The sequence below is a fragment of the Anguilla anguilla genome, chromosome 10 (assembly GCF_013347855.1).
Source record: "Anguilla anguilla isolate fAngAng1 chromosome 10, fAngAng1.pri, whole genome shotgun sequence".
NCBI lineage: Eukaryota > Metazoa > Chordata > Actinopteri > Anguilliformes > Anguillidae > Anguilla > Anguilla anguilla.
In genome coordinates this window covers 40,211,484-40,236,142 of record NC_049210.1, presented here as the reverse complement: position 1 = coordinate 40,236,142, position 24,659 = coordinate 40,211,484, and the positions used below count along the sequence as shown (strand labels likewise).

The 24,659-nt window shown below is 44.6% G+C and overlaps 1 protein-coding gene across 3 annotated transcripts; it reads right to left on the bottom strand.

Moving 5' to 3' along the window:
* Positions 1-693: 693 nt before the first annotated feature.
* Positions 694-24,152, bottom strand: trpm6 (transient receptor potential cation channel, subfamily M, member 6). Of its 3 annotated transcripts, none has more exons than XM_035379312.1 (39): positions 23,837-24,146; positions 22,678-22,757; positions 21,811-21,849; positions 21,006-21,189; positions 20,581-20,794; positions 20,107-20,231; positions 19,602-19,773; positions 19,053-19,227; positions 18,360-18,483; positions 17,173-17,245; positions 16,615-16,715; positions 15,975-16,109; positions 15,190-15,243; positions 14,828-14,968; positions 14,307-14,453; positions 13,588-13,853; positions 12,994-13,222; positions 12,586-12,723; positions 12,345-12,476; positions 12,008-12,136; positions 11,163-11,414; positions 10,701-10,875; positions 10,317-10,431; positions 9,722-9,915; positions 9,031-9,163; positions 7,531-8,534; positions 7,150-7,244; positions 6,897-7,014; positions 6,538-6,584; positions 5,988-6,052; positions 5,814-5,839; positions 5,482-5,532; positions 5,333-5,398; positions 4,306-4,607; positions 3,499-3,581; positions 3,077-3,282; positions 2,846-2,897; positions 2,503-2,612; positions 694-1,351 (listed from the first exon to the last, which is right to left on the bottom strand). In XM_035379312.1, exons 1-39 carry the CDS (start codon positions 24,098-24,100, stop codon positions 1,269-1,271), a joined length of 6,099 nt encoding a protein of 2,032 aa, XP_035235203.1. In that variant the 5' UTR covers positions 24,101-24,146; the 3' UTR covers positions 694-1,268. The 3 variants fall into 3 exon arrangements, with proteins under 3 accessions (XP_035235203.1, XP_035235204.1, XP_035235205.1); XM_035379313.1 differs by lacking the exon at positions 23,837-24,146 and adding an exon at positions 23,557-23,781; XM_035379314.1 differs by lacking the exons at positions 694-1,351; positions 2,503-2,612; positions 2,846-2,897; ... (8 more) ...; positions 6,897-7,014; positions 7,150-7,244 and having other exon boundaries at positions 8,530-9,163; positions 23,837-24,152.
* Positions 24,153-24,659: the final 507 nt, after the last annotated feature.

Here is a 24,659-nt window from a genome sequence, read left to right as displayed (position 1 = left end):
TCTGTTAGTCTTAAATCGACTCGTTTTGTTTTCCTTAAAACCGTCAGCACATAAACGTGCATAATACACACACAATGAAAAAATATATTTTGCAAATGTTATTAAATAGCTGAGTATTCCCTAAATATAACTTTTTAAGGGGAGTGGGATTTCAATGAGAAAAATGAGAAAATGTTATACTATGATTATAATCTCCAATAGCAAGCATTTGAGTCTGTGCATTTCTTTAATAAAAGGACTGAATTGTGTTTTTAGTACTTCCCAAGTCTTTAAAAAATTATCTTAAAAAAATTAAATTCTATTTGCCTTCATGTGTATGCTTATTTTACCTAAGGAAGAACTCCCAATACGCTATTGTTTATATACTGTAATTTCAACACATTATTTTATCGTGTACTTACACCCCTTAAATCACTGTTTTAGTCAGATTATACCCAGAAAGTGGAAGTTCTCATTGTTTAAGTTTGTAAATATGAACCTTAATCTTGTAAGGCATCTAATGTTTTACATTACATTAGAATGTAAAAAAAAAAATCTTGTTTATTTCCAGTTTTAAAAAAAGAGTAGTTCAACCATTACTGTTAGATTTAATTTTATAATGCACAGAATATTTCTGAATGTTTGCTGTAAATGACAATCAATGTTTGTTTTCTCCTTCTTTGATGCTAAAAAAAATAAAGTTTATAAAATCCGTCGTGTGCACAGGAATTTATTCCAAAGAGTTTTACATTGTAATCAATCTTTCACATAATCCATTGGAAATCCAAGGAATCGCAGACAAAACCAGGCACTTAGCCAGAGTGGATCCTTGGACTAGCAAACAGGCTACAATCCTGAAGCTTAAAAACAGGACCCTACTTCTACGACTCCTCAGACCAGCTATGACCGCGTGCGTATCACTGGCACTTTCCGAAAGTAAATCATTTATAAACTAGCATCTCTCGTGTATTTCAATAACCTGCACATCCAGGAGAATATTTTGTTCTCTCAAGAGAATGGAATGGGATGAATCACTGAAATCTTAAATTGATGAAAGGCAAATAAGAAGTGTGTTTACCACAATTTGCATCCACCAGTTTTGGACAGGGCTCCATTTAGATGTTAAAAAGGATAAAAGGGATTTCAAGGGTAAGCCTGCATATCTCAATACAAAGTCAACAGTTATCAAACCAGATGAGGAAGTCACACATGGACAGCAAAAGGACATGTCTGTTCTGCTGCATTCTCGTTGTCTTCATAAATTAACGGATCCACTTCCAGGTCAGGTGTCAAAGCCGGGTCATGATTGCGGCCCTGTCCCCTTCACAAGCTGGTCTCGTTTTTCCAGGGAAGACTTTGGTTTTTCTCAAATCTGACAACAACAACAAAAATAATAATAGTAATAATGAGAAGAAGATGGAGGAAACAAAGCTCATCAGCCGTGTGGCAGTTTAAATGAATAAATTAGAACCAACAAGGAATTTGATGAGGCAGAAAATGAAGTCCATAATTTTTTTTCCCCATGAATAATTTGTTTTGATTTGATGGTATTCTTGAAGTGGATAAAAAAAACAAAAAAACAAAAAAACAAAGCACCTTTGAAAAATCTAAATATGCGCGGGCAAGAGGGGGCTTTTCATCAGTTTGTTTATTTGTTTTTCCTTGGAACTTCTGAGGGGCTGGTTCCCACTAGATCTTAACACCAAGCTTCATCTGTTTGCGATGAGACTGTAATTAATATGTAATCAAAGTAAACACTTCTTTATGGCGAGACGCAGCACAAAAGACAGCCCTTCCCTCCCGGCTGCCTTTGTGTTGTCATGGAAATGTGATAATTGTCTCTTTCATAAAAGCTCTTCCGTGCTTAATTAGCCGCCCGGCTTTCTGTTCATCTGAAGGTTTGCCATTCGGTTTCAATGCCAAGAGGAATCTTGGCCGTGCTGGTCTGCACAGATGCCAGGGCGAGGCTCCAGTGGAGTTCTACCTGGGGGAGCTGAGTGAATCGGTTTAACTAACTCCGGGACAATGATCACTGAGCTGAGTGAATCGGTTTAACTAACTCTAGGACAATGATTACTGACCTGAGTGAATCAGTTTAACTAACTCAGAGACATTGATTACTGAGCTGAGTGAATCGGTTTAACTAACTCAGAGACAATGATTACTGAGCTGAGTGAATCAGTTTAACTAACTCTGGGACAATGATTACTGACCCGAGTGAATCAGTTTAACTCAAAGACAACAGTTACGGACCTGTGTGAATCAGTTAACTCAGAGACAATGAACAATGATTACTAACCCGTGTGAATCTGTGTAACTCAGAGACAGAAGTTACTGACCTGTATGAATCAGTGCGAGTCACCTGAGAGACTACAATTGCAGGCACAGACCTGCATGAGGTAGTGTAACTGACTGACAGCACTTTCAGTCTCCTGCTGGAGCTGGTTACCTCAGAGAGAGTGTACTTACAGACACAGCCCTGAGTGAGTTGCCGTAACTAAGTCACAGATACCAGAGACTCACCTGAGAGACAGAGCTTGGCGCAGCAGGCGTTGCAGGTGTGCTTTAGGATGAAGCTGTGGATGGCATCGTCCCCAAGGTTGGCAGGACCGAACACCAAATCACCAGGTGAGCTGCCGTGCATGAGAAGATGGGCATTAGGCCAGAGATCCAAGACTGTTCACTGTAATAGAACATTACTGGGAAACAACACTATCATGAACGGTGGAATAGTCATAATTTGCGCACAGCACAGTAAGCCTCAGTGGGAATGAGGTGCATCCTTAAGGGGAATCAATAACATTCCAAACACTCTCCAAGCAGGAAACACACCTTCCCTTCTCACCGCGCCAGCACACGGGCGTACCTTTTATCATCCGACGTGATGACCGAGGGGTCCGTCAGCTCCAAACCTACCCCTGGAGACGAGAGGAGAGACACTCACACCAACCAGCAGCAACGCACTCGCTCGCAAACTCCCCCAGAGTTATTATATATATATATGCAGTGAATTATTCATACAGGGATTCTCGTACAGGCGCTCAAACGCATTCAAGATGATAGAGAACAAAAGTTGAAAAGGGAAGTTGAAGCAGACCTTGCAGGTCGAGCACCAGAAGCTCCCCTCTGGAGTAATGGTAGGTCCAGTGGGAGAAGGCCAGCAGGGTCTCCTCCAGCCCGCTCACGGGTGTCATCTCCTCCCCCGTGTTGTTGTTGTACTTCCGGAAGTGTCCGTACACGTTCCTCTCGATGGTCAGCCACTGGTCCCGGGACCGCCAGTGCAGCAGGAAGACGTCCAGAAACCTGAGGATGGAGGTTGGGCGGGTACGTCCCACACAAAAAAAATGGGAGTAAAAAAACAGAGATATAGCATCATGCACTGCAGTAGCAGGCATTTGTGTTTTCCACAACGTTACGAAAAAAAAGTACAGGTTTGAGGCACAACGTGCTGAAGTGTGGTGGAACTATGACGAGATGGACCAGCTGAGGGCGTGCTGGTTTTAAAGGGACGGTGCTCACTTTGGGGAGTGCGGGATACTGTGGGGTTTGATCCGGTTGAAAATGCGCATGAGCTCCTGCGCAGCGTGCTGCTGTTGAACCTCCTGACACAGACACAGAACATTTTGCATTTTTGTTTGAATATCGCAGCAAGCAGCCGTACAGAGCATGCATATTAATAACCATCTCCACGCCATGAGCGCATACGCTCATCCACGTCCATGTGCCCCCATCAATAATCATATGTCAACACCCATAATCATACACCCTCATCCATAATCAAATCTCCATATTTAATTCATATTCCTATACCCATACCAGCAAATACATAATTCTATGTTTATACATATCCAATTCCATATCTATATTTACATATCCATAATCATAACTGCTTATCATAACCATCTGCATTAACATATATGCATAACTATTCACCCTCAACTATAAACATATCTCCATATTCATTATCTATCACCTTTCCTTGGGGGGGAATATATACTTTTTTTTTTTTTTCCTGAAAGGTCATGAACTCTGTGAGCACTGCAGCAGAACAGACATAATTAACAGATACTGTGACCTGAACAGATATTACTAATGAATATCTTGAGACAAATATCTGGACAATCATTACAAATAGATACCCTGAAACAAAGAGGTAGATTTCTAAGCAGACATTACTAACAGATACCGTTTAACAAACATATGAACATACATTAATAATGAATACCCAGAGACAGAGGTCTGTGCAGACATTACTCATCGATTCCTTTATGAACAGACATTGATAAAGGATACTCAGGGATCTGAGCAGACGTTACTAGTCGATACCCTGAGGCAGAGATGGAGCGCCGTGTCGCTGGGGAAGACCCTCTGCCAGGTGTCCACCACCTCAGGCAGGAAGGCCTTGGCGATGTAGACGCTGCCCGGGTCCAGGACCCCGCCCTCCGCCCAGGTGCAGAGCACCCGCGTGGCCCTGCGCAGACCGCCCTCTATCGCCTCCCAGGAGAGAGGCTGCAGCAGGGCCGTCCTGCCGCGCTCAGACCACGAGGACACGCCCCCTGCCCCGCCCTCGGCCCCGCCCACCGCCGGCGCCGCCTCCTCCAGGCAGTAGATGCTCACTTCCTCTCCGGCTGTGGGGGCGTGTTGAGGAGGGAGGATCCAAAGGGCAGGGGGCGGTCAGTCAGTACGCCCAGCACAGGAAGAGAGGATAGGGAAATAAGAAGAGAGGAAGGATGACAGAGAGAAAGCAGAAGAGAAATCAGACTTTATCAAATTACATCCAGGAAATGTGTCTAGTTGGATAGCACATAGCAATGTAAGATGGCCGTCAGTGTCAGACTTTCAACACACAACAGCTGAGCCATAATTTTGATCTTAATTTTTTTGCATTCTGAATTGTTTTTTTTTTTTTTTCTTTGCACAGCTCTTATTAGTTACCATATTTTACACACATTTGCCAAAATTATAATCAGGAATATTTATAATCCAAAACATTTTTCATTACATATAAGGTAATACCAAATATTAGCAAAAACCAATTTTCCACATATAACTAAAATATAGCAGTATTCATTGCAATATTCAGTATTCAATAATTCATTATCACTAAGGAAAACTGTATCAATCAGTGATGCAATCACATTCAGAGCTCCTTGGTTCCCTCAAGTGGTGGAAGGACACTACTACAACTGCAAAAACCATAGAATGTCTGGGTGTCTTTCAGTTGAAAACCTGGTTTGGAGAACCTCCTGAACACAGAAACAACAAAGATTTATTGGACTTAAGCCATGACAATGAACGTGCCTTGATCACTGTCATACCAAGTTTACTATAATAACCAAAAGCTTTTGCTTACCCAGGAGTGAAATGGGAGTGAAGGGTATGGTGTTAGCGAGTCTCATTAAGTTGTTTCTCTCCACCGCTGAAAGTAAAGTCATACAGAGACAGAGTGAGGTCACATGCATGCAACAGCACTCAAATCCTGCAGCACCTCTGAAATCTCACCTGAATAATGATGATCCAGAAATTCAGCGGTCTGGAACGTGGAGCCCTTTGCTTAAAGACAAAAGAAAATGTTAAAAATGTCTATGTGTGTGTGTTTGTGCATGTGTGTGTGTGTGTGTGCGCGTGTGTGTTCATGCGCATGTGTGTGCGTGTGACATACGTGTGTGTGTGCATGTGTGTGGCGTAGAGTGAAAAAGAGAAAGAGATGTAATAAACAGTGAAAATCAGAGGGAGGAACAAATAAATGACAGACGGTGAGAAACCAGGAAAGAAAAAGAGACAGAATGAGTGAAAAACAGAAATTTGAAAGGGACAAAAAACGTGACACTCACTGTCTAGTCCAGTCATACTCTGATCCCTACAGACAGAAGATACAACACACAGGTGGCACATCTTTATCCAAATGCAGGGTTCCTCTTGTCAGCATGTATTAACATGTATTACACATATATAATGCACTGTATTACACATTTATAATACAGTTATTACAGTGTGAGGGGACTTACGAAGATCTGCGGCTCTGAGGCTTGGACCAGCTGCTCCACACCGATGGGATGGCACCCAAAATATCCTGGAGAGGAGTCACCATCAGCCCACTTCAGTTATTGAACATAGCTCTATACAGATCCTCCACTTCAGTTATTGAACATAGCTCTATACAACTCCAAACCAACAGTCTACTTCAGTTATTGAACATAATTCTATACAAATCTACATCATCAGTCCACTTCAGTTATCGAACATAATTCCATACAAATCCACACCATCAACCTACTTCAGTTACTGAAAATAATTCTATACAAATCCACACCATTAGTCCACTTCATGTTAATGTGAATTACTTCAGTTTAATACTTAATACAAAAACAAAAAAATATTTCAAAAACATTTTCTCTGGAAAAGCAATTCAAAAAGTTTTATGCACAAAGTACAATTGTGCTTATGAGACTTATATGTAAGTGCTGTCCAAATGCAGGAGTGGTAATTTTAAGGGGTAAAGTACAGGTAAAATGTGTTTACTTCTGTAGAAGAGTGTGATGGGAACAGTCACCGTACCTGACAGGAAATCCCACATTTCGGCATAAGTTCCCTCTGTACAAAATCTGAAAAGTGAATTATTTATGAGATAGTTATGATTGAGATAATAACAAAAATAAATTTACAATCTAAATGGACTGCATTTATATAGTACATGTCTGCAACGTATTTTGTGTTTTGTACTTTTTGTGATCCTGGAAATAATAAATAAATGAATAAATAAACAAATAAATAGGTAACTAATGAAAAAAGTTAGTCTGGAGGGCTGGAATTTTTCTGAGCCATTTAATCTGCCAAATCACTTATTAACTGTGTAGGATTTAAAGCAGGTCTGCAGTGGCAGTGGAGGACCAGCAGGTGGCGTAACCAGGACGTACCGAGCTGCATCAGGCTGGCGGAGCTCTGGAGGCCGGCCTGTTCCCCTCGCTGCCTCTTGCTTTGGGTGTCATCCAGGCTCCCTGGAGTACAGCGGAGGCCGCCATTTCTCACTCTCTTCTGAGAAAAGAAGAGAGCAGAGTTGGGGGGCGGTGTCCTCATCTACAGCGGTCTGGCTCCAGAGGTCAGAGGTCATCTGAAGTGAGCCACCATTACATGACTCTAGACTGGACTACCCAAAGAAGACAGCCTTACTGTGTATCTCTCCTGTATCCTTACGGTCCTTTCCCTGCATTTCATTTCACTCTCCTGCTTCTTGGACTGGTATATCTCGGATGACTTGGATATTTCTTCATAAAAATAAAAACAAAATGCAAAAAATGTTCAATTCAACTTGGTATGGTTCAATGAGTGCAATCATACCAAAAATACACCACAACAACATCATCAACAACCATTGTCTTATGTATTTCCAGGTTTTTCCAGGAATACACTTTTCATCATAAATGTCCTCAATACATTTTCATTCATTTATTTCATCATGGTGTTTAAATGAAAATTATTTCTCCACCATCTGAAAATAAGTTAGATTGTTATACTTTTTGGACAGTAGTCTCTGTTTTTTTGTTTTCTTACCTCTGTGTAGGGTGTGGTCTAGGGGCAAATTCGCTCCCCTGTCCCGCTGGCTGTTATGCCGCCCCCCTGCCCAGACGTCCTGTTCCGGGGGCATGAGGAGGGAGGGGGTGGACAAGCACAGAGTTTCGGGGGTGTGGTGCAGGTTCTCCAGGCTGGATGAGAGGGACCAGCAGTGCCGGGGGGTACTCCCGTGGAGCTCTCCGCTCTTCCTGGGGGGTGGGCCCAGCCCAAGGTGGAAGATTCCGGAATATCCTTCCCCGGAGAAGGCGGGGTTGACGAAACCCACCACCCCGCCCCTCTCCCTCGGAGAATCTGGCAGGACCAAGGCATGGCTGGAAAACTGAGACCCATCTAAATCCTCTTCTAAGCTGTCTTCTTCCTCTTCTTCTTCCTCTTCCTCTTCCCAATCCTCCTCTACCTGGATGGTTGGGGAGGGAGAGTCGTGGAGACAGGGTCTGGTGTAGAAACGTTCTGGGGGGTCACTGGTACACAGGGGGTGTCTTCCCTGGGGCGGTACCCTCCCCCTGCTCCCGAAGGGAACTATAGCAGAGTGTGCGTGTCTGAAACTGAGGGTCGGGACCGTGAGCATTAGCTCCACCCCTCCGCCGTCCATCATGGCCACCTCCACGCCCCCGGAACCCCGCCAATCCTGAGATGGTCGGCGGTTGCCCTGGACGACGCACCGCAGCAAGGAGGGCGGGGTGCTGTGGTGCTGCGCCAGGGGCGGGGCCAGGTGGAGGCTGTCCGGGCCCCCGATGGCTGCCGTCACGTTGCTCCAGCTGTGGGGAAGGCGCCGGCAGGAGCCGCCGAAGGGCCGACGCAGGCCCAGCAGGGCCTCCCCCGCCTGCCGGCTGTCGGCCGCGGAGACGACCGCCAGGGTGTCCACCACCAGCGCCGACATGTCCTGGAGCCGGCCCAGCTGGCCGTCCAGCGACAGCAGCTCGTCCTGGACCTCGTGCACCTTCTCCGCCACTTCCTGTAGCTGCGTGCTCATTTCCTCTACTCTGAAAACAGGAAGCAGGGGAGGGGGGGAGATGAGGTCAGGCCTCAGTCTGGCCAGTAACGTACAGACCAATCATTTCAAACGCATCGCAAGCTCACTGTTATTCACTGATTAAGCATTGTAGTAATCCCCATTTTAGAGCTTCTTTAATATGATATTCATTACTGTTCTGAAAGACCTGTTGGCATTGCAATAACTAGAATCAAAGTACCATCAGTAGCACAGGAAGAACCGTTTACATATATATGTACACACACTACATACAAATGTATGCGTGTGAGTGTACATACACTGAATCTGAATGTAATCTGACTGAATCTGAAGGATCAGACTCAGTGTTCAGATCAGAAGCTCTGACTCCAGACATCTGACTGTAAACAGGATACAACACAGAGCAGACAAGGAAGGAGGATCAAGAGACTCAACCGAAAATCAAGATCAGAAGGCAGGAAGACCAGGAAAAGAGAATAAGAGCACGTCGAGTCCAGCAACGTTACGCCTGGTTGGTGGATCTGATCCGGTTCTCCTGACTGCAGTGCAGGTTCTTGCTCTTGCGGTGGAAATACTCGGCGACGCACTGCTCCTCAAAGTCGTGGAGCCTTTTGAGGTCTTCTGGGCAGAGATAGAGCTCTGGAAACAGGGAAGAGGAGCGGTTTTTACAAAACAGGCCTACATTTTTCATCAACATAAACACTGTCCTTGTTCATGGACGTATGGCGTATGATTCCAGAATTTTAAGATGTTCCATGCTGTCATTGCTGAAGAATGAAGTTTCTTTGAAGAGGAATGTTTAATCCTAATGTTTAAGATATACTTTGAACATATTGAAGCCCCAATTACAAATGTTCCATCACTGAAACTATCTGACAGTTCAGAGACCTGAATAGCAAAGATGTTTTCCGAAATGCGCTACCTTTAGTTCATTCCACAGTCCGGCAGCTCAACACAGGATAGCAGAAGACTACACAGAGGCTGCTGTTTTTCTCATTCTCAGACCTGATCGATCAGAACAGGCGCTAGAGCACAACATGGTGGGCTGTACCCTGCTGACTGAAACGCTCCGTTCCCTGGGCAACGCCACAGCCAATAACCCGCCACCATACCCCTATGGAACGTCCAGCCACAGCCACCACTGATGTGATATGGGACTACAATTCCCAGGAAAGCAGAGAGCTTGGAAACACTCACTCAGTCCAGACTGCGCCTCCTGCTCGGACTTCCTGCCGCGATGCCGGTGGATGGAGGAGAGGCAGAGGGTCATGTGACTGAGGAGAATGAAGGGCGGGGGCAGCCAAGGCTTCTCCTGATAGGTCATGATGTACCTGTAGCGGTTGTACTTCCACAGCTTGTTGGACATGGACTCCATTTCGAAGTAGACGTTGCTGAGAGACGCCAAGGAAACGGCACACAAAGACAAGACACCACCAGCAGTGTCAGCAACAAGGGGTCCCACGCAACGCAGAGAAAACAACTGTGCATCTACAGATTAATTCAATGACTCAATTATTCATCAGTTTGTTTATTTACTTGTGTATTCATTTATTGGTGAGACGAGCTCCTCTCAAGGGAGGTATAATGCTGTCATGGCAACCAAACATATAGTTGTAATAATGTTTATGAGCAAGTTCAGTAATGCAAACGAGTAAGGCAACCAAAAACAGTCATGACACAGGTAGCAAGTGCACGTTACAAACGCAATGGCTTGAAATTATGACTCTGCAAACGCACAGAGAAGCTGAAACCCATTGACCACTGGCATCGGTTACCACCGCACAGGACGTACTTGAAGAAGGCGATGAGCATGTTGACCATGATGATGTACTGGAAGAAGAGATACACGGCTTGCAGGAAGGGCGTTAGGAAGGATCCGGGGGGGCAGGGTTCCTCGTCCGCACAAGCTGTTTAAACACAAGACCACACAGCATGTTTCTGCGAGGAGCTTCGACCACACCACAGGTGAAAACAAAACAATAACCAACAGACCCCATTGTCCTCTAGGGAGAGTCAGCCAACGTGGGTATAAAATAATGAAAACAGTCTTTCTGACGGATTTGGGATGTGCAGATTTCTGTCAAAATGATTATGACCTTTTCTTGTTTCGTTTTGCGCGGCGGTTTTGATTCTCGAACCCCCAGCCGTATTTTATGCGGATAAAATCGGTACTCACCGTCGATCTCCGCAGCGTACACTTCCCCAAATATCATCCAGTACGGCTGGAACACCACGTCCCGGGCTAGAGCCCAGGACGGGGGCTCGCCGGGGGACAGGATCGCCTTCCTGGACACCCCGAAACTCAGCAGGACGATAGCCATCATCACCACAATGTAAAACATGTTTTTGGTCTGAATAGAGAGAGAGAGAGAGAACACTAGCCAATCAGAACGAGTGAAAACAGATACATTGGCTCGCCTTTTTTGCCCATACACTTAAAACATTGAAATTACTCTTTATTTACAGCACTTAATGTTTCAGTAGATAAATTACAAAACATTTTTTAAATTCTAATATTTAAAAGATTTTTAAAACCCAAGAAAAGGGAAAATTATTATTATTATTATTATTATTATTATTATTATTATTATTATCAGAGATGGAATGGGGTTAGACAGGGTATTTAAACAGCTCTCACCATTTTGGCGATCATGGTGAGGTACGGTCCCGCGTGCTGGTTGACGGCGAACAGGTCCAGGAGCCGCACGTACCAGAAGATGATGTCCAGGCAGTAGGCGATGCGCCCCGCCGTCAGCAAAGCGTGCGCGTGCCACCGCAGCGACAGCGCCACCAGGAAGAGGACGATGGCGATGAAGTCGGCCACGTTCCAGAACTCCCCGAACCACAGCTTCAGCTTCTTGCTCAGCTTCTGCGGCTCGGAGATGAGCACCTTACAGGGAAAATACGGTCACATCCGGTTGGCCTCAGGATCTGTATCCCAGTTTCTCAGCTAGCATGGTAAAAGTAGAGCTTCACTGAGGATCATATATCATTGCAAGATTTCAGAGATTTCGTCTGTCAAAAGTTAACATGAGAACGCTGTTCGAAAGTTTTCGCTTCTTAAAGGTGCAAAATCAAAATTTCAGTTTTTTCTTTTCCTTTAGATTATTTTGGCATTAAGTTCCCATGCAGGGACATCTTTACAGGAGAGAAGCTGTCATCTCCAGAGTTGAGAAGATTTGGGTTGAATTTCTGTTCCTGTAAATTTTAACTAAATGACTAAATTTTACTTCTTGGTAGAACTTTTTTTTAACTTTTTATTTTGTACTGCTTGTGTCTGCAGCTGATAGCAAAATGGGGCGTCTGAGTTCAAATGTAACTTTCACAACATGTGCAGAGTGAACACTCGCACACAGCCGCTACCAGCATGGAAAGCCAAGGTGTAGTTTGCAACCTTTGATTTGAGTGTGCGTGAGATAAAACCCTTTTTTTACGGTCGTGAGCGCCTGTGGAAAGATATTGACCGTCACCTCGTGCGCTCACCTCTCTCACTTTCTCCACCGTGGTGCTGAGGATGTAGAGGATGACCAGCCACTCCTGTGGGCTGGGACTGGCCTGCATCTTCACCAGAACAGTGTAGGAGTACAACATGAGAAAGGCCAGGTAGGCAATCTGCAACACAGGGTATGGATACAACATGATGAACGCCAGGTAGGCCATCTGCAACACAGGGTATGGATACAAAATGATGAACGCCAGATAGGCCATCTGCAGCACAGGGTATGGATACAACATGATGAACGCCAGGTAGGCCATCTGCAACACAGGGTATGGATACAACAGGGTATAGAATGTGACAAAATAGTGAGGGAGAACCAACCGAGTGGAACCAGAACTTAACCACCGGGGCTCTGTAGAACTCGTACACCTTCCTGGTCCAGAAGATTCCATACAATCCGGCATTGGACTTCCGCCTGGAATCCTCGTGTCCTTTTTCTGCGTCACCCGGGGTCTTAGGAAACCATAAAAATGTATTATTTTTGTTAATAAATGGTAAAATAATACTACTTTTTTTTTTTACTACTTTACTTCCTTTTTTAAAAACACTGTAACATTGTTACCGTGCTGACGCGCGTGGCGTCCTCCGAGCCCCCACCGAACTGCAGGTGTTCCTGGAGCTGTGGCACGTGGGACATCTCGGCCTCACTCTTAAACTCCAGCAGGAAGAGGGCAGGCGGCACCAGGACGCTGAGAATGATCTAAATGGGGCAAAAATTAATCTGGTTATTTTTTTTGCTCAACTAATTTTTTTAATAGTAGTACTGCACCCTTTCTATTTGTTGAGGAGTTCGGAATTACTCCTCCTGGACAGCATTTACAACTAAACAATGTGAACACAACTTATTATTATTATTATTATTATAGAGTGAGGTACAATGCAAAAGAATATGAGGGCATCGACCTGAGCGACATTAGCAAAACATTATATAACATTATAAAATAATTCTAATTTAATAGACGCATCGAACCTTGAACCAGGAGTTCTTCCTCATGTTGAGGCGACCCATCCACAGGTCGGTGAGCAGGGTCTGAGTGCAGGAGTGCGAGACGAAGGGACGCAGGCCGGACGACACCGCCATCTGCAGGCAGGTGAAGTTACTCCAGTCGCTCATCTCGTACGTCAGCAGCTTCATGGCCATGCGCTCGTCGTCCCGGAAGGCCTGCTCCAGCAGCTCCACCGCCAGCTGGCCAAACTCCCTGCGGAGCGAGCGGGGGGGAAACGGCTCAGCTAACCCAGTCACTGTAGCGCAAGCCGCTAAGTTACATGAACTGGGAAAAAGTCCAATGGGAAAATAATGGTAATAATAATAACGTTGTACACTGATGCCTTTTGATGGTTTCCATTGGCTGATCAATAGCAGCCAATGGAAAGCATGAAAAGGCATCAGTGTACAGCACTGGCAGTGTGTAGTAAGACGTGAGGTCTACAGCACACACAATGAGTTGTAATAAGGCGTCAGTTGTACAGCACTGGCAGTGAGCAGTAATGTGTCAGTTGCACAGCGCTGGCAGTGAGCAGTAATGCGTCAGTTGGAGTGATGTGCGAGCAGCACAGCGCTGACCGTGAGTAAGTCTCGAGCTCCTCGGCGATGTCGTCACCCGTGTTGCAGTCCCTGGCTTCCTGGGCCAGGGAGCGGTAGAGCTTGCAGGCCACCACCGCCCGGGCCATGGCCTCCTCGCCGTGCTGCCACAGGAACAGCGCCATCTGCTGGCGCTTCATCAGCACCGCCCACACGAACAGGTCGTTGAAGCCGTGCACGAACAGCGAGGTCCCTTTCGTCTCCGCCCACTTGTTCGCCCAGGACTTTGGCGTAAAGATGCTTTTCTCCTGCAGGGGACCGAGTCACAGCACAGGTGAGGTCACCTGAGTTTCAGTGCTTCCTGGAAGAGGTTAATAGAGGGTAAAAAAAAATAGAGGGCAGTCTGTGACCTCTATCTTTGGGCTGGAGAGTGAAAATACGGCCATGTGCATGGTGGATGACAGCCTGAGTAAAGGTCAGCTCCATTTCAACCCAGCCAATCCAGGAAATTAACTGAAATCCAACTTGGGAATTGAGAAACGGCAATAATATGCCATGAGGATTATTTTCCAATTAATTGAATTGAGCTTTTTTTGTCCATTAATTGACTGAGTGGAAATTGAACTGGCCCCAGCCCTGATGCTAACATGATCACCTTTCCACTGTTCAGGAGGGCACGGTTGTCTGATTTAAAGCGCTAGCCCCTTGACAAAGACAAATTGGCTGAAAGGCCTGGGGTTATGAAGAATGAGGCTAATGACCTTGCGTTTGTACGGCTGTGCCGTGCGGAAGAAGTGGGGGCGGGGAGGGGCTCCGCTGTCGTCCCCCAGCTGCATGCTGGGAGCTCTGCTCGGCCCGCTGAACCTCCTTTCATTCTCCCTGCTGCTTGCCTTCTCCGAGGAAACAGACTAATGGGAAAATCAAGACAACACGGAGGAAAACATCATTACTGTGTTCCCATCTTTTGAAGACGGCTTTATCCCAGAGTTGGCTTACAGTGCTCCACAAAATTATTGTTATTACAGTGCAACATCAATCTTTTATGATGCTGGATATTTTTCTCCTGCACACAATGCTGTGGTTTTCAACCCTGGTCCTGGAGAGCCCCAATGACTGCTGGTTTTTCATTTTCATTATAAAATCAGCTACTGGTCCAGTCTAGAGACTAGAGAACCAGGCCAGGTGAAGTAACTAGTCTGCAGCGTTAGTTAATGCTGTTTGTTGATCTATTAAACAACCATTTCTGGAGCCTCAGATTGATTGACAGGTAAGGGGGTGGTACCTTCCTCTGGCTTTGCAGGCGATGGTAGGTGCTACGGAAATTCTTGCGGGTGTAGGAGCTGCGGTAGGCTCCTCCCATGAGGTACTCCATCACGAGGCCCACGTCAATCAGCGAAACCCGGTACCCCACGGGGAGGTGAGTCTGGAGACACAGGGGCACCCAACTGTTAGCTCCAAAAATAACAGCGTGTGAAACTGCATCCGACAACTTGGAATTGTGATGTAATGACACTGCAATTGGAGTGTAACCAATTTTCAAGCAACTGCTATGTTCTGACATCTTCTCACAAGGTAACAAAGTCAGGAAGTTTGTCGTCTGAGTAGATGCACACAGTGCATGAAAGTTATGGATTTGAGGCTTACCTTCTTCACATCTTCCACAAGATGATGTAAGAAAATATTTGCTGATCCCAGCTGCTGTGAGATTTAAAATGAACACAAACGGCATTATGAATCTACCATGATATTTATAACCTCACAATCGTATCATAAAATATCCTGGCATTCATATGTATAGGCGAATATCAAATTGTTACATTTTCTCAACAATTTATTTGTTTTGATGGATATTTTCATGAAAGAAAGGCACAAATACAGCAAAAACACACAGACTAACTGTGACAAGAATTCTTATTCTTCATTTTAATGTTCTGTGTTTTGTCAAGTTCAAAATAATAGATAACTGGCAACTATTTTTGACATGAAGAGAAGTGAAACATTCACAATGCACTCTCCTTAGTGTAAAATGAAGGGGATGATGTCATTCGCATTTAGCCAGGTTTCCAGACACTATTATTGTAATTTATAATGATGACAAGGAGTTTAGAGCATTGGTATTAAAACAGGAGCCTGTGTGTCATATGTCACTGTGTTTCATTAGAAGACTTAAAACTGTTTATTTCAGATGTCCTCATCCAGGGTGACATCCAGTCCTTATAAGTCTAAACATTCTAGAGGCTAACACAGCTGGAGTTGTAAACTAGGATGCCTGAAGTGTTTTATAAAAGATTCCATGGTCATGACAGCAAGCTCCAGAATCCACTGTTCTACTGCGTTTTCTACATCGCAATATATACTGACACTCAAGTCTAATCAGGATTTGTTTTTTTTTGGGAGGTGGGGGGTGGGGGGGGGGTTGCCGTGGTTACCGTGTTATAAAGCTCCTCCAGACAGGACACGGTGAGAAAGCGGTTCATGTTCATGCCGTGCTCTATGAGCAGTCTGACGAAGTCGACCCGGTCCATCACCAGGGAGTCCAGCATGGCCTGCTCCATAGAGCCCACCTCAAAACGCACAGCATATGACATACACAGTTTACAAGATGAACAACTCACGCACCACACAACATTTAAATAACACGCAACATCCACAACTTACACAACTCCAAAAACATACAAATGACAAAACATGCACAAAACAAACAATTCACACAGCACACAAATGTGCATACTTTACACAACACCAAACATACATAAGCTGCATAAATAAACACAAATAGAAAATACACAAAATATACACAATAAAAGATACAAAACTCAGATAACATAATGCACACAATTTACACAACAGCATAAATATAAATTAAACAAAACAAATAAACATTTTAAACAAACAAGAAAATATACACCATTTAAACAACGCAAAATTAACATAACTCAAATAGCAATTACACAACCATTTAAGCAATTTATAACAATGCATGCAATTTAACAAACATGCACACAGCTACTCACAACAAATGCACATACACATACGTGAACAAACGCAAATGCAAACATACTGCAGTACCTTCCATTGCTGTCCATAGACCAGAATGTGATTCTTTGCGATGTCCACTCTGTCCCATGCCAGGGCAATGCTCAGCTGGTCTGGGGCCGGTGCCTTGCTGCCTATGGTACCAGCAGCACAAAAGCAACATCAGTCAGCGGGAACCAATCAGCAAGAGGCACCCAGGGTGTTCAAGCACAGTCTCAGGAAAACGATAATTCATCAAGACCACAACTGACATATTAATTACATTTTTTAATCAATGTCTGGAACACAGCTCTTCGACTGGACTCACAGAGGCTGAGAAACAGAGACACTCAGATTGTTCAAGACCAGGTTTCACAGAGTGCTTGAATGAAAACGCCAGATGAACGATTAACAAGCTCTTATCTTACTCTCTCCTTAAAAAATACAATGGTAAAAAGATACCTTCATAACCTCCCCACCCCACAAATACACTATCACTAACACAGCTTCATTAGCTCCCCTAGTGGCCATTTACTGCAAAAACATGCAGAGTACACTATTTCAATAGAAGCTATTTTAAAATGAAACAATATGGGGTTTTCACTGGAGTACCTTTGAATAACGCAGTCAGAATCACTGAGTCAAGGTCTTGCTGGTCCGTTGATTCAGAGTCAAAGATGCTTATCTGTTTTGTGTAAACAAAAGTAATACAAATAAGAAGAGTATCATGATTTGAATTCTGTATATGATACCAAATATGACCTTTGGAACTTTCATATAAACAGTTGTCAAAACATCTGGCTGAATGAGTTGTCATGGCTTCAGTTGTACACAGAGTTAACTTCCTGACAAAGTTCTTCATGAAGAGAACCACGTGTGATGTCCTACATAATAAAAAAAGATTAATTACATGGACAACATCAGAACTGGAGTTTGCCACTTACTCTAACTGGCAGTAAATTTATCCTCTCGTGTGACATCATTTCAGCACTGGTTAGGGTGACGGGGTGGAACTTTGGGGACCCGGGGCCCAAACCCTGTTTCATTTTGTTCCAGTCTCCACTCGGCCCCCGATGTGCGAAACGCTTCCAATTGTTTCCGGTCGGGGAGGGGGCTGGGGGCCTCTGTTCTGGGACCAAATTAATATCCCCGGTTTTATGAATATGTAAATATGTTTCGTGCTTATTATTCCAATTATTCCGTTAACTCTCAATTTAGAAATTCAAAAGCTTTTGATTTGCGCCCCGGCTGCGAACTATACAATTCTGTTTGATTGAGATCTAAGCGAGGGGGGGCTGCCAACAACACCCAGAGCCCAGGCTGGGTGGCTCCGCAGCGGGAAGGCTGGCACGAAACAACACAATTATTTACAGAGTGAGAGAGAGAGAGAGAGAGAGAGAGAGGTAGAGAGGGAGAGAGAGAGAGAGAGAGAGAGAGAGAGAGGTAGAGAGGGAGAGAGAGAGAGAGAGAGAGGGAAGGAGGGAGGGAGGTAGAGGGAGGTAGAGGGGGAGAGAGAGAGAGAGAGAGAGACGGAGAGGGAGGGAGCTAGAGAGAGAATGAGCAGGAGAGAAAGAGAGAGAGAGAGGGAGAGAGGGAGGTAGAGAGGGAGAGAGAGAGAGGTAGAGAGGGAGGGAGGTAGAATGGGAAAGAGAGAGAGACAGCGAGAGAGAAAAGAGAGAAAGAAAGAGAGATTAAGAGAAGACGTGTTAAAAGTTAAAAGTTCTGCAGTTTGACTGCCTGAATAACACACCAGCTGAAAGGAGACCCTACCTACTGTATTTCTGAGAAAAGTGACTCACCGAATCTCTGTAGTCCATGCATTCGATCAGGAGTCCAAAAAGTTGGCGGGACTGAACAGTGTCCAGGCTAAAGGCGTGCTGAATCCTCATCACAACGTCCTCTCTGATGCTTTCACCCAGGTGCCTTGTGGGAAAAAAAGAAAACAACTTCTTTTCCAATTTTCAACAAAGAATATTGACAGTATAGCATTCAATAAAAGTGAGGTAAAGCTCTGAATAGGTGTGGTAAAGCTCAGTACAGGCAAGGTAAAGCTCCGTATAAGGAAGGTAAAATTTGTTACTGGTGCTGGAAAAGTTCAGTACAGGTGAGGTAAAGTTCAGAACAGATAAGGTAAAGTTCAATACAGGTGAGGTAAAGTTCAATACAGGTCAGGTAAAGTTCAGTGTAGGTCAGGTAATGCTCAGTACAGGAAAGGTAAAGCTCCGTATACGTGAGGTAAAGTTCAGTAGAGGTGAGGTAAAGTTCAATGCTGATCAGGTAAAGTTCAGTACAGGTGAGATAATCTTCAGTACAGGTGAAGTAAAGCTTCATACAGGTGAGGTAAAGGAGAGGTAAAGTTCCAAACGGGTCAGGTAAAGGAGAGGCAAACTTCCAAACAGGTGAGGTAAAGGAGATGTAAAGTTCCATACATGTGAGGTAAAGGAGATGTAATGCTCCATACAGGTGAGGTAAAGCTCAATAACAGTTCCTACCGGTCGTCAGTAGTTTGTTTATGTACAAAGGCCAGGAGGTCAGCAGCTCGACCGGTGCCATCGAACACAATGACCGGTACCGGGGGAACGCTCCGCACATACTCCAGAACCAGGGACACAAGACCAGGGCCCCCCTCCACCACAACACACACAACGGGTACCCTCTGAGCCAGTCCTGACAGAGACACAGAGTCACTACAAACGCAGTCTTACAAACAGACACGCACGGACTCACAAACACACTCACTCACACACACACGCAGACGCACACGCACGCTCACACTCACACACACGCAGACGCACACACACACACGCAGACGCACACGCACACTCACACTCACACACACACACACGCAGACGCACACGTACACACACACACGCACACTCACACTCACACTCGCACACACACACACACACACACACGCAGACGCAGACGCACGCTCACACTCACACACACGAACACGCACACACACACACGCACACTCACACTCACACACACACACACACACACACAAACACACGCGCACACGCTCACACACACACACTCACTGGGGTGGATCTTCTGCAGCTGCAGCAGCCTCTCCAGTCTCGCGCGCAGCTGCATCTGGTTGCCCTGTTTGCCCACAGTGCCGTCGTCCACCAGCAGGAAGTGGGAGTGCAGGCCGTTCAGACAGGCCCGCTTGCTGAGCGGGTTCCCCACAGTCTGGTACGGCCGGAGCACCTGCGCCAGGTCAGCACAGCACAGCACAGGTCAGACAGCTAATTATCCCCACAGCACAGCACAGGTCAGAGAGCTCATTATCAGCACAGCACAGGTCAGAGAGCTAATTATCCCCACAGCACAGGTCAGACAGCTAATTATCCCCACAGCACAGGTCAGAGAGCTAATTAACCCCACAGCACAGGTCAGAGAGCTAATTATCAGCACAGCACACACAGGTCAGACAGCTAATTATCCCCACAGCACAGGTGAAACAGCCAAGGGAGGGGTCCGCACAGGTGACACAGTTAAGGGGTCCTCTCCTCGTTGGCGAAAGCCAGAATTGACACTCACTTCCTTTCCCAAGAGGTCACTCTGGTTCTCGATGACCCCCCAGGGTGCGATCCCCACAGTGTACCTCTTCCGGAAGTCATGGGTGCCGTGCAGTTTCACTGCGTCCCCCACGTACTTGGACACCCCTACAGGAGTGACATAAAATTCATTACACACTGATCACATTGTACACCAATCGCATCACTCACCAGCCACAATATCCATGCGTCATAATACACACCACACTAAAGACCAGACACACTGCACAACGTTCGATGATCTCAATTGTATCAAAGGGTGAAAACAAACACACACAAACACACACACACACACACTCACACACACATACACACACAAACACACACACCTGTGCACACACGCGCGCACACACACACTCACACTTGTACACACACACACACAGGTACACGCATACACCTGTAAACACACACACCTGTACACACACACGCGCACACACATACACACACACACACACACCTGTGTTGATGCCCTCAGTCAGGACCCAGGCCCCCGTGGTCTCTGCAGCTCGGACCAGCCCCTTGCTGAAGGCCTGCCTCACCCTGGGGGGCAGGGGGAAGGTGTCTGTGCCGCCGTGGACGGAGAGCACCAGCTTGGGCATGTCCATCTGCCACTCCCGCAGCATCAGCTGCAATACCTGCTCCGCCCTGGTGTCACATGACAGCCGCAGGTACTGCCCCACCCAGTGACAACACACAGCATATTCAATCCAGTTCAATCCAGTTCAGTTCAGTTCAGTTCAGTTACATTCAGTGCAATTCAATTCAATTCTGTTTAGTATAATGGTCAGAGAAGTTGACTTGACAAACTTAGAGACTGCAGGTTCAAATCCCAGGTGGGGCACGCCTGCGTTCCAACCCGGGATTTAAGCGTGCGGTGCTGACCTTCGCGCGGCAGGAGCGAGAGCCGTCCTGGAAATCGATGGTGCCAAAGGCGTCTGTGGGGGCTGCCTCAGTGTGCAGGTCCACAGACCACTCCTCCTCGCCCTCGTCTGACTGGGCCAACTGGTGGGGGGGCGGGGCCCGGCCCAGGGCAGTGTGCTCCCCAATAAGTCTACCGCAACAGCACCTGGGAAAGAGAGCGACGGGCAGACAGAGAGAGAGAAGCGGTTACCTTTCACTCCTCACCTCCTTTCCTCCACTCCCCGGTGACCACTCGTTTCCTGCCCAGATGTACAGTATGTGGAGGACAGGAGGAGAACAGACGAGTTTGAAGCCACTTTGTCAGTACAGTTCTGTGCACTTAACATTTGCTGCCCTTGATTGGATCTGCTCATAATAGGTGACTGGTAATAATAATAATAATAATAATAATACTTTATGTAGCACTGTTCAAACAAACAGCAGCTCAAAGTGCTTCACTACAAATAAAAATAAAGTTTACAAAACGACGGGAATAAATGAATTAAAAATAAATACAAAGCTTTGATTAATTACTGTTCTGCATCACTGCATGCAAAACTGATGCGTAAGCTTTTTAGTGATACAGTATTCTTACATTACTAGATGCAACCATGAATTACCAAATTGGCCTGTTGGGCCCCAACAAACCCCACTGTGGAATGCATGCTCTTTTTTTGGTAAGGGAGGGGTCCTCAAGGTATTCATGCACAGAAGCCTTTGGACTCATGATGGGTCTATGACTGGATGGGAGAGTAAAAGTCCCACAATGCACTGTGTGATGTCATACCTGATTAAGTTCTGGCATACTTGACACATAGGAGAACACCTGCAACACACAAAAAGTGGAACTATGATGACAGAGCCAAATGGACATCAATCTGTTAAATGTAGCAACAAAAACAACTACATGAAACAACACAAATAAATATTGATATTTAAAAATGTGCAATTTAACAACCATGCATTTTTTATGTTATATGTATATTCCACTATATGCTATCAGCAGCCAATATTTTATGTATCACAGCCAAAAGGGGAAAGAATCAATTCAATCCAAATGTTTCCCCTATAATATTTATGCATGCTTTCCTTAATTCATGCTATTTGGCAAATGCTCTTGTCTTGCCCATTGCAACTGATAAGCCCTTAAATACAAGATACACCAAACCCACACACGCTGAAAAATGAATGAATTTTCAAAAACGTGCATGTACATGGATATCCACAGCTGTCATATTCCTTCTGGAAAATTCATGAGTGACAAAACGTTCATTTAAAAAGGGGGGTTGAAAGCTGCGTTAAATATTGGCTCGCAAAATAAGTAAATAAATAAATAAATAAATAAATAAATAAATAAATAAATAAATAAAAATAGCTATATTGTAGTCAGCAACAGTAATTTCCTGTGATTCACATGTACTGCGAAAGGAAACAGTCTCTAGACACACGCTAATGCTTAGTGTGTGGAACACCCAAAGGAAGAAAGATTAAAACAGCTTCAAGGAGACACCTCGTAGAGGACGGCGACGCAGCACAGGGGATTTTCTTTTTGGTTGAATAGCATTAGTGGTGGAACGTTTCCGTTTTATTTTCTTGGAATCGGTCACTTTATCAGGAAATGTTGGGGAAAGAAATTACAAATAAAACACCTCACCTGTGAAGGTCGCGCGACGCCGGAATAAATTTCACACAGTCCCTCTTGTAGAAGGTTTCTTCAATCCAAGATTTCCTGGACTGAAAGTTCAATTGAATCCAGTTTAAAATACATTTCCAAGTAATCAAGAAAGACAGGCTGAGATCAAATAATAGGTGACGGTTAAATACACTGTTATAAATTTTACATTTAATTTAGTCATGTCGTCAGTTTTTTAAAATTATTATTATTATTATTTTTAACTAATAATGCGTACATAAGTAAGGAAAGAATAACCTATGCTCTTGTATTTTCATTGGACTCAGAATGAAGAATTCTAAGAGATGCTCTGTGGGAGAAGTTGACAGTATGTCACTGATTTTTTTTTATTTTATTTTTTAATTATTTATTTTTTTAATCTTTGGAAAACACCTGAAACAGGCTATACTTGACATGTTTAAAAATTAAAAATAAAAATATTTAAAACAATGAATTTAACGGTTTGTTTACTTGACTTTACGCGAAGGTGCATATAGTAGGCTATGGAAGAACTCTTGCGAAAAAATATTTGCACAATTTAGCCTACAGGAAATTCTACCGCAGACCCACAATCACCTTCCTGAAAAAACAGGCTACCTCAGGCTACCTTTAGATTTGTACAATAAAGAATTACATGGACATCCCAGTTTCGTTCGCTTTGTGTCATTTTCTTAGATTAACAAACCAAACGCTGAAAAAAATCATCCCAGCTAGTTCGATTGTAAATAAGCGCTCTAGTGTGAAAGACGATTCCTCTCATTTTAAGTAAATAGACTACATCGGCATTAGTTTGCTGTCACGTATCCTCCAACAACAACATAGACCATTCTATAGCCTACGGTACAATAAAGCACAACTTACCCGATTCCTTGCCATTATAAAGATGCTAGAAAACTTCCTTCAAAAACAGGAAAACGTATGAACTTATACAACGCGATTTCCTGCAACAGGCTAAGTGCAACACAGGATCGCGTCTCTCCGCAGTTCGTGTTCAAAAGAGCTCAGCGTGGGACCCTCCAAAACACATGTATGGCCCTCCCCGTGCGTTTCATTTCTCAAAGTTGTTCAGCGCCTTCAGGGATTTAGGCTACGCATAGGCTATAACCTGACTTTAATGTGTTACTCTCAACGGAAACGTTACCTTAGTACGGACTTTCGTTTCTACACCCATCCAGAATAACCTGTCCGAAGAATTCCTCACGGATCTCCGGTGCAGGAGGATGGCCAATATGAATAAAGAAATCTGATGGTCTCCGCTCTGCCAGGCCAGTGAGATCACCGGGGTTGCTGTAGTTTTGTGTAGGAAGTGGTTGAAAAAAGTAGTTTCCTTTCTCGGATAAAATGCATTGCAAGGAACATTTAAAGTCGTGCACGCTGAGGCCTGTTTGTCTATCCAGAAACACATACCGCAGCCATAGTATTAATAGGGAAATCTCAAGTAGGCCTAAACCTATACCGGAATATGTGGGCTATTTAATAATTCAGATGTACACGATAATTGAATTTGGGGTAGCCTTCACCAATAATAACAACAACAACAATAACAACAATAATAATAATTATTAGTTGTAGTAGTATTACTATTACTACTACTACTACTACTAATAATAATAATACATAATTTGTTATAATTACAAACGATCTTTAAAAACATATGCCTTTGCCAGAATAAGCGACGAAATCGAACTTCAAAGGCCGATTTTTGTCCCTTCATTTTTAATCACTCCCACAATACCACCTGCTATTTCTCAACAATGACCGACTATTTGTGTTTAGTGCTCTTTTATGTAAACTGTGATTGTGTTTGCTTTCCTCCCCAGTGGGTCACTCTACACCTGGGAGACTATCGGATTAGAGCGCCTATCTGCTGAGCGATGGAGATTCTGCTTGTCAGACTGTAATGAGTGGAATAACAAACAGAAGAAGGTCCCCTTCACAGCATGCTGGGCACTGTAAACATTATT

Coding starts and splice junctions, on each gene's coding strand:
- trpm6 (XM_035379312.1), bottom strand. CDS start 24,100: ATGTGTTTCTGGATAGACAAACAGGCCTCAGCGTGCACGACTTTAAAT. Junction 14,969..15,189: donor TTGTGGAAGATGTGAAGAAG/GTAAGCCTCAAA, acceptor CTGTGTCTCCAG/ACTCACCTCCCCGTGGGGTA. Junction 12,137..12,344: donor TTAAGTTCTGGTTCCACTCG/GTTGGTTCTCCC, acceptor CCTGTGTTGCAG/ATTGCCTACCTGGCCTTTCT.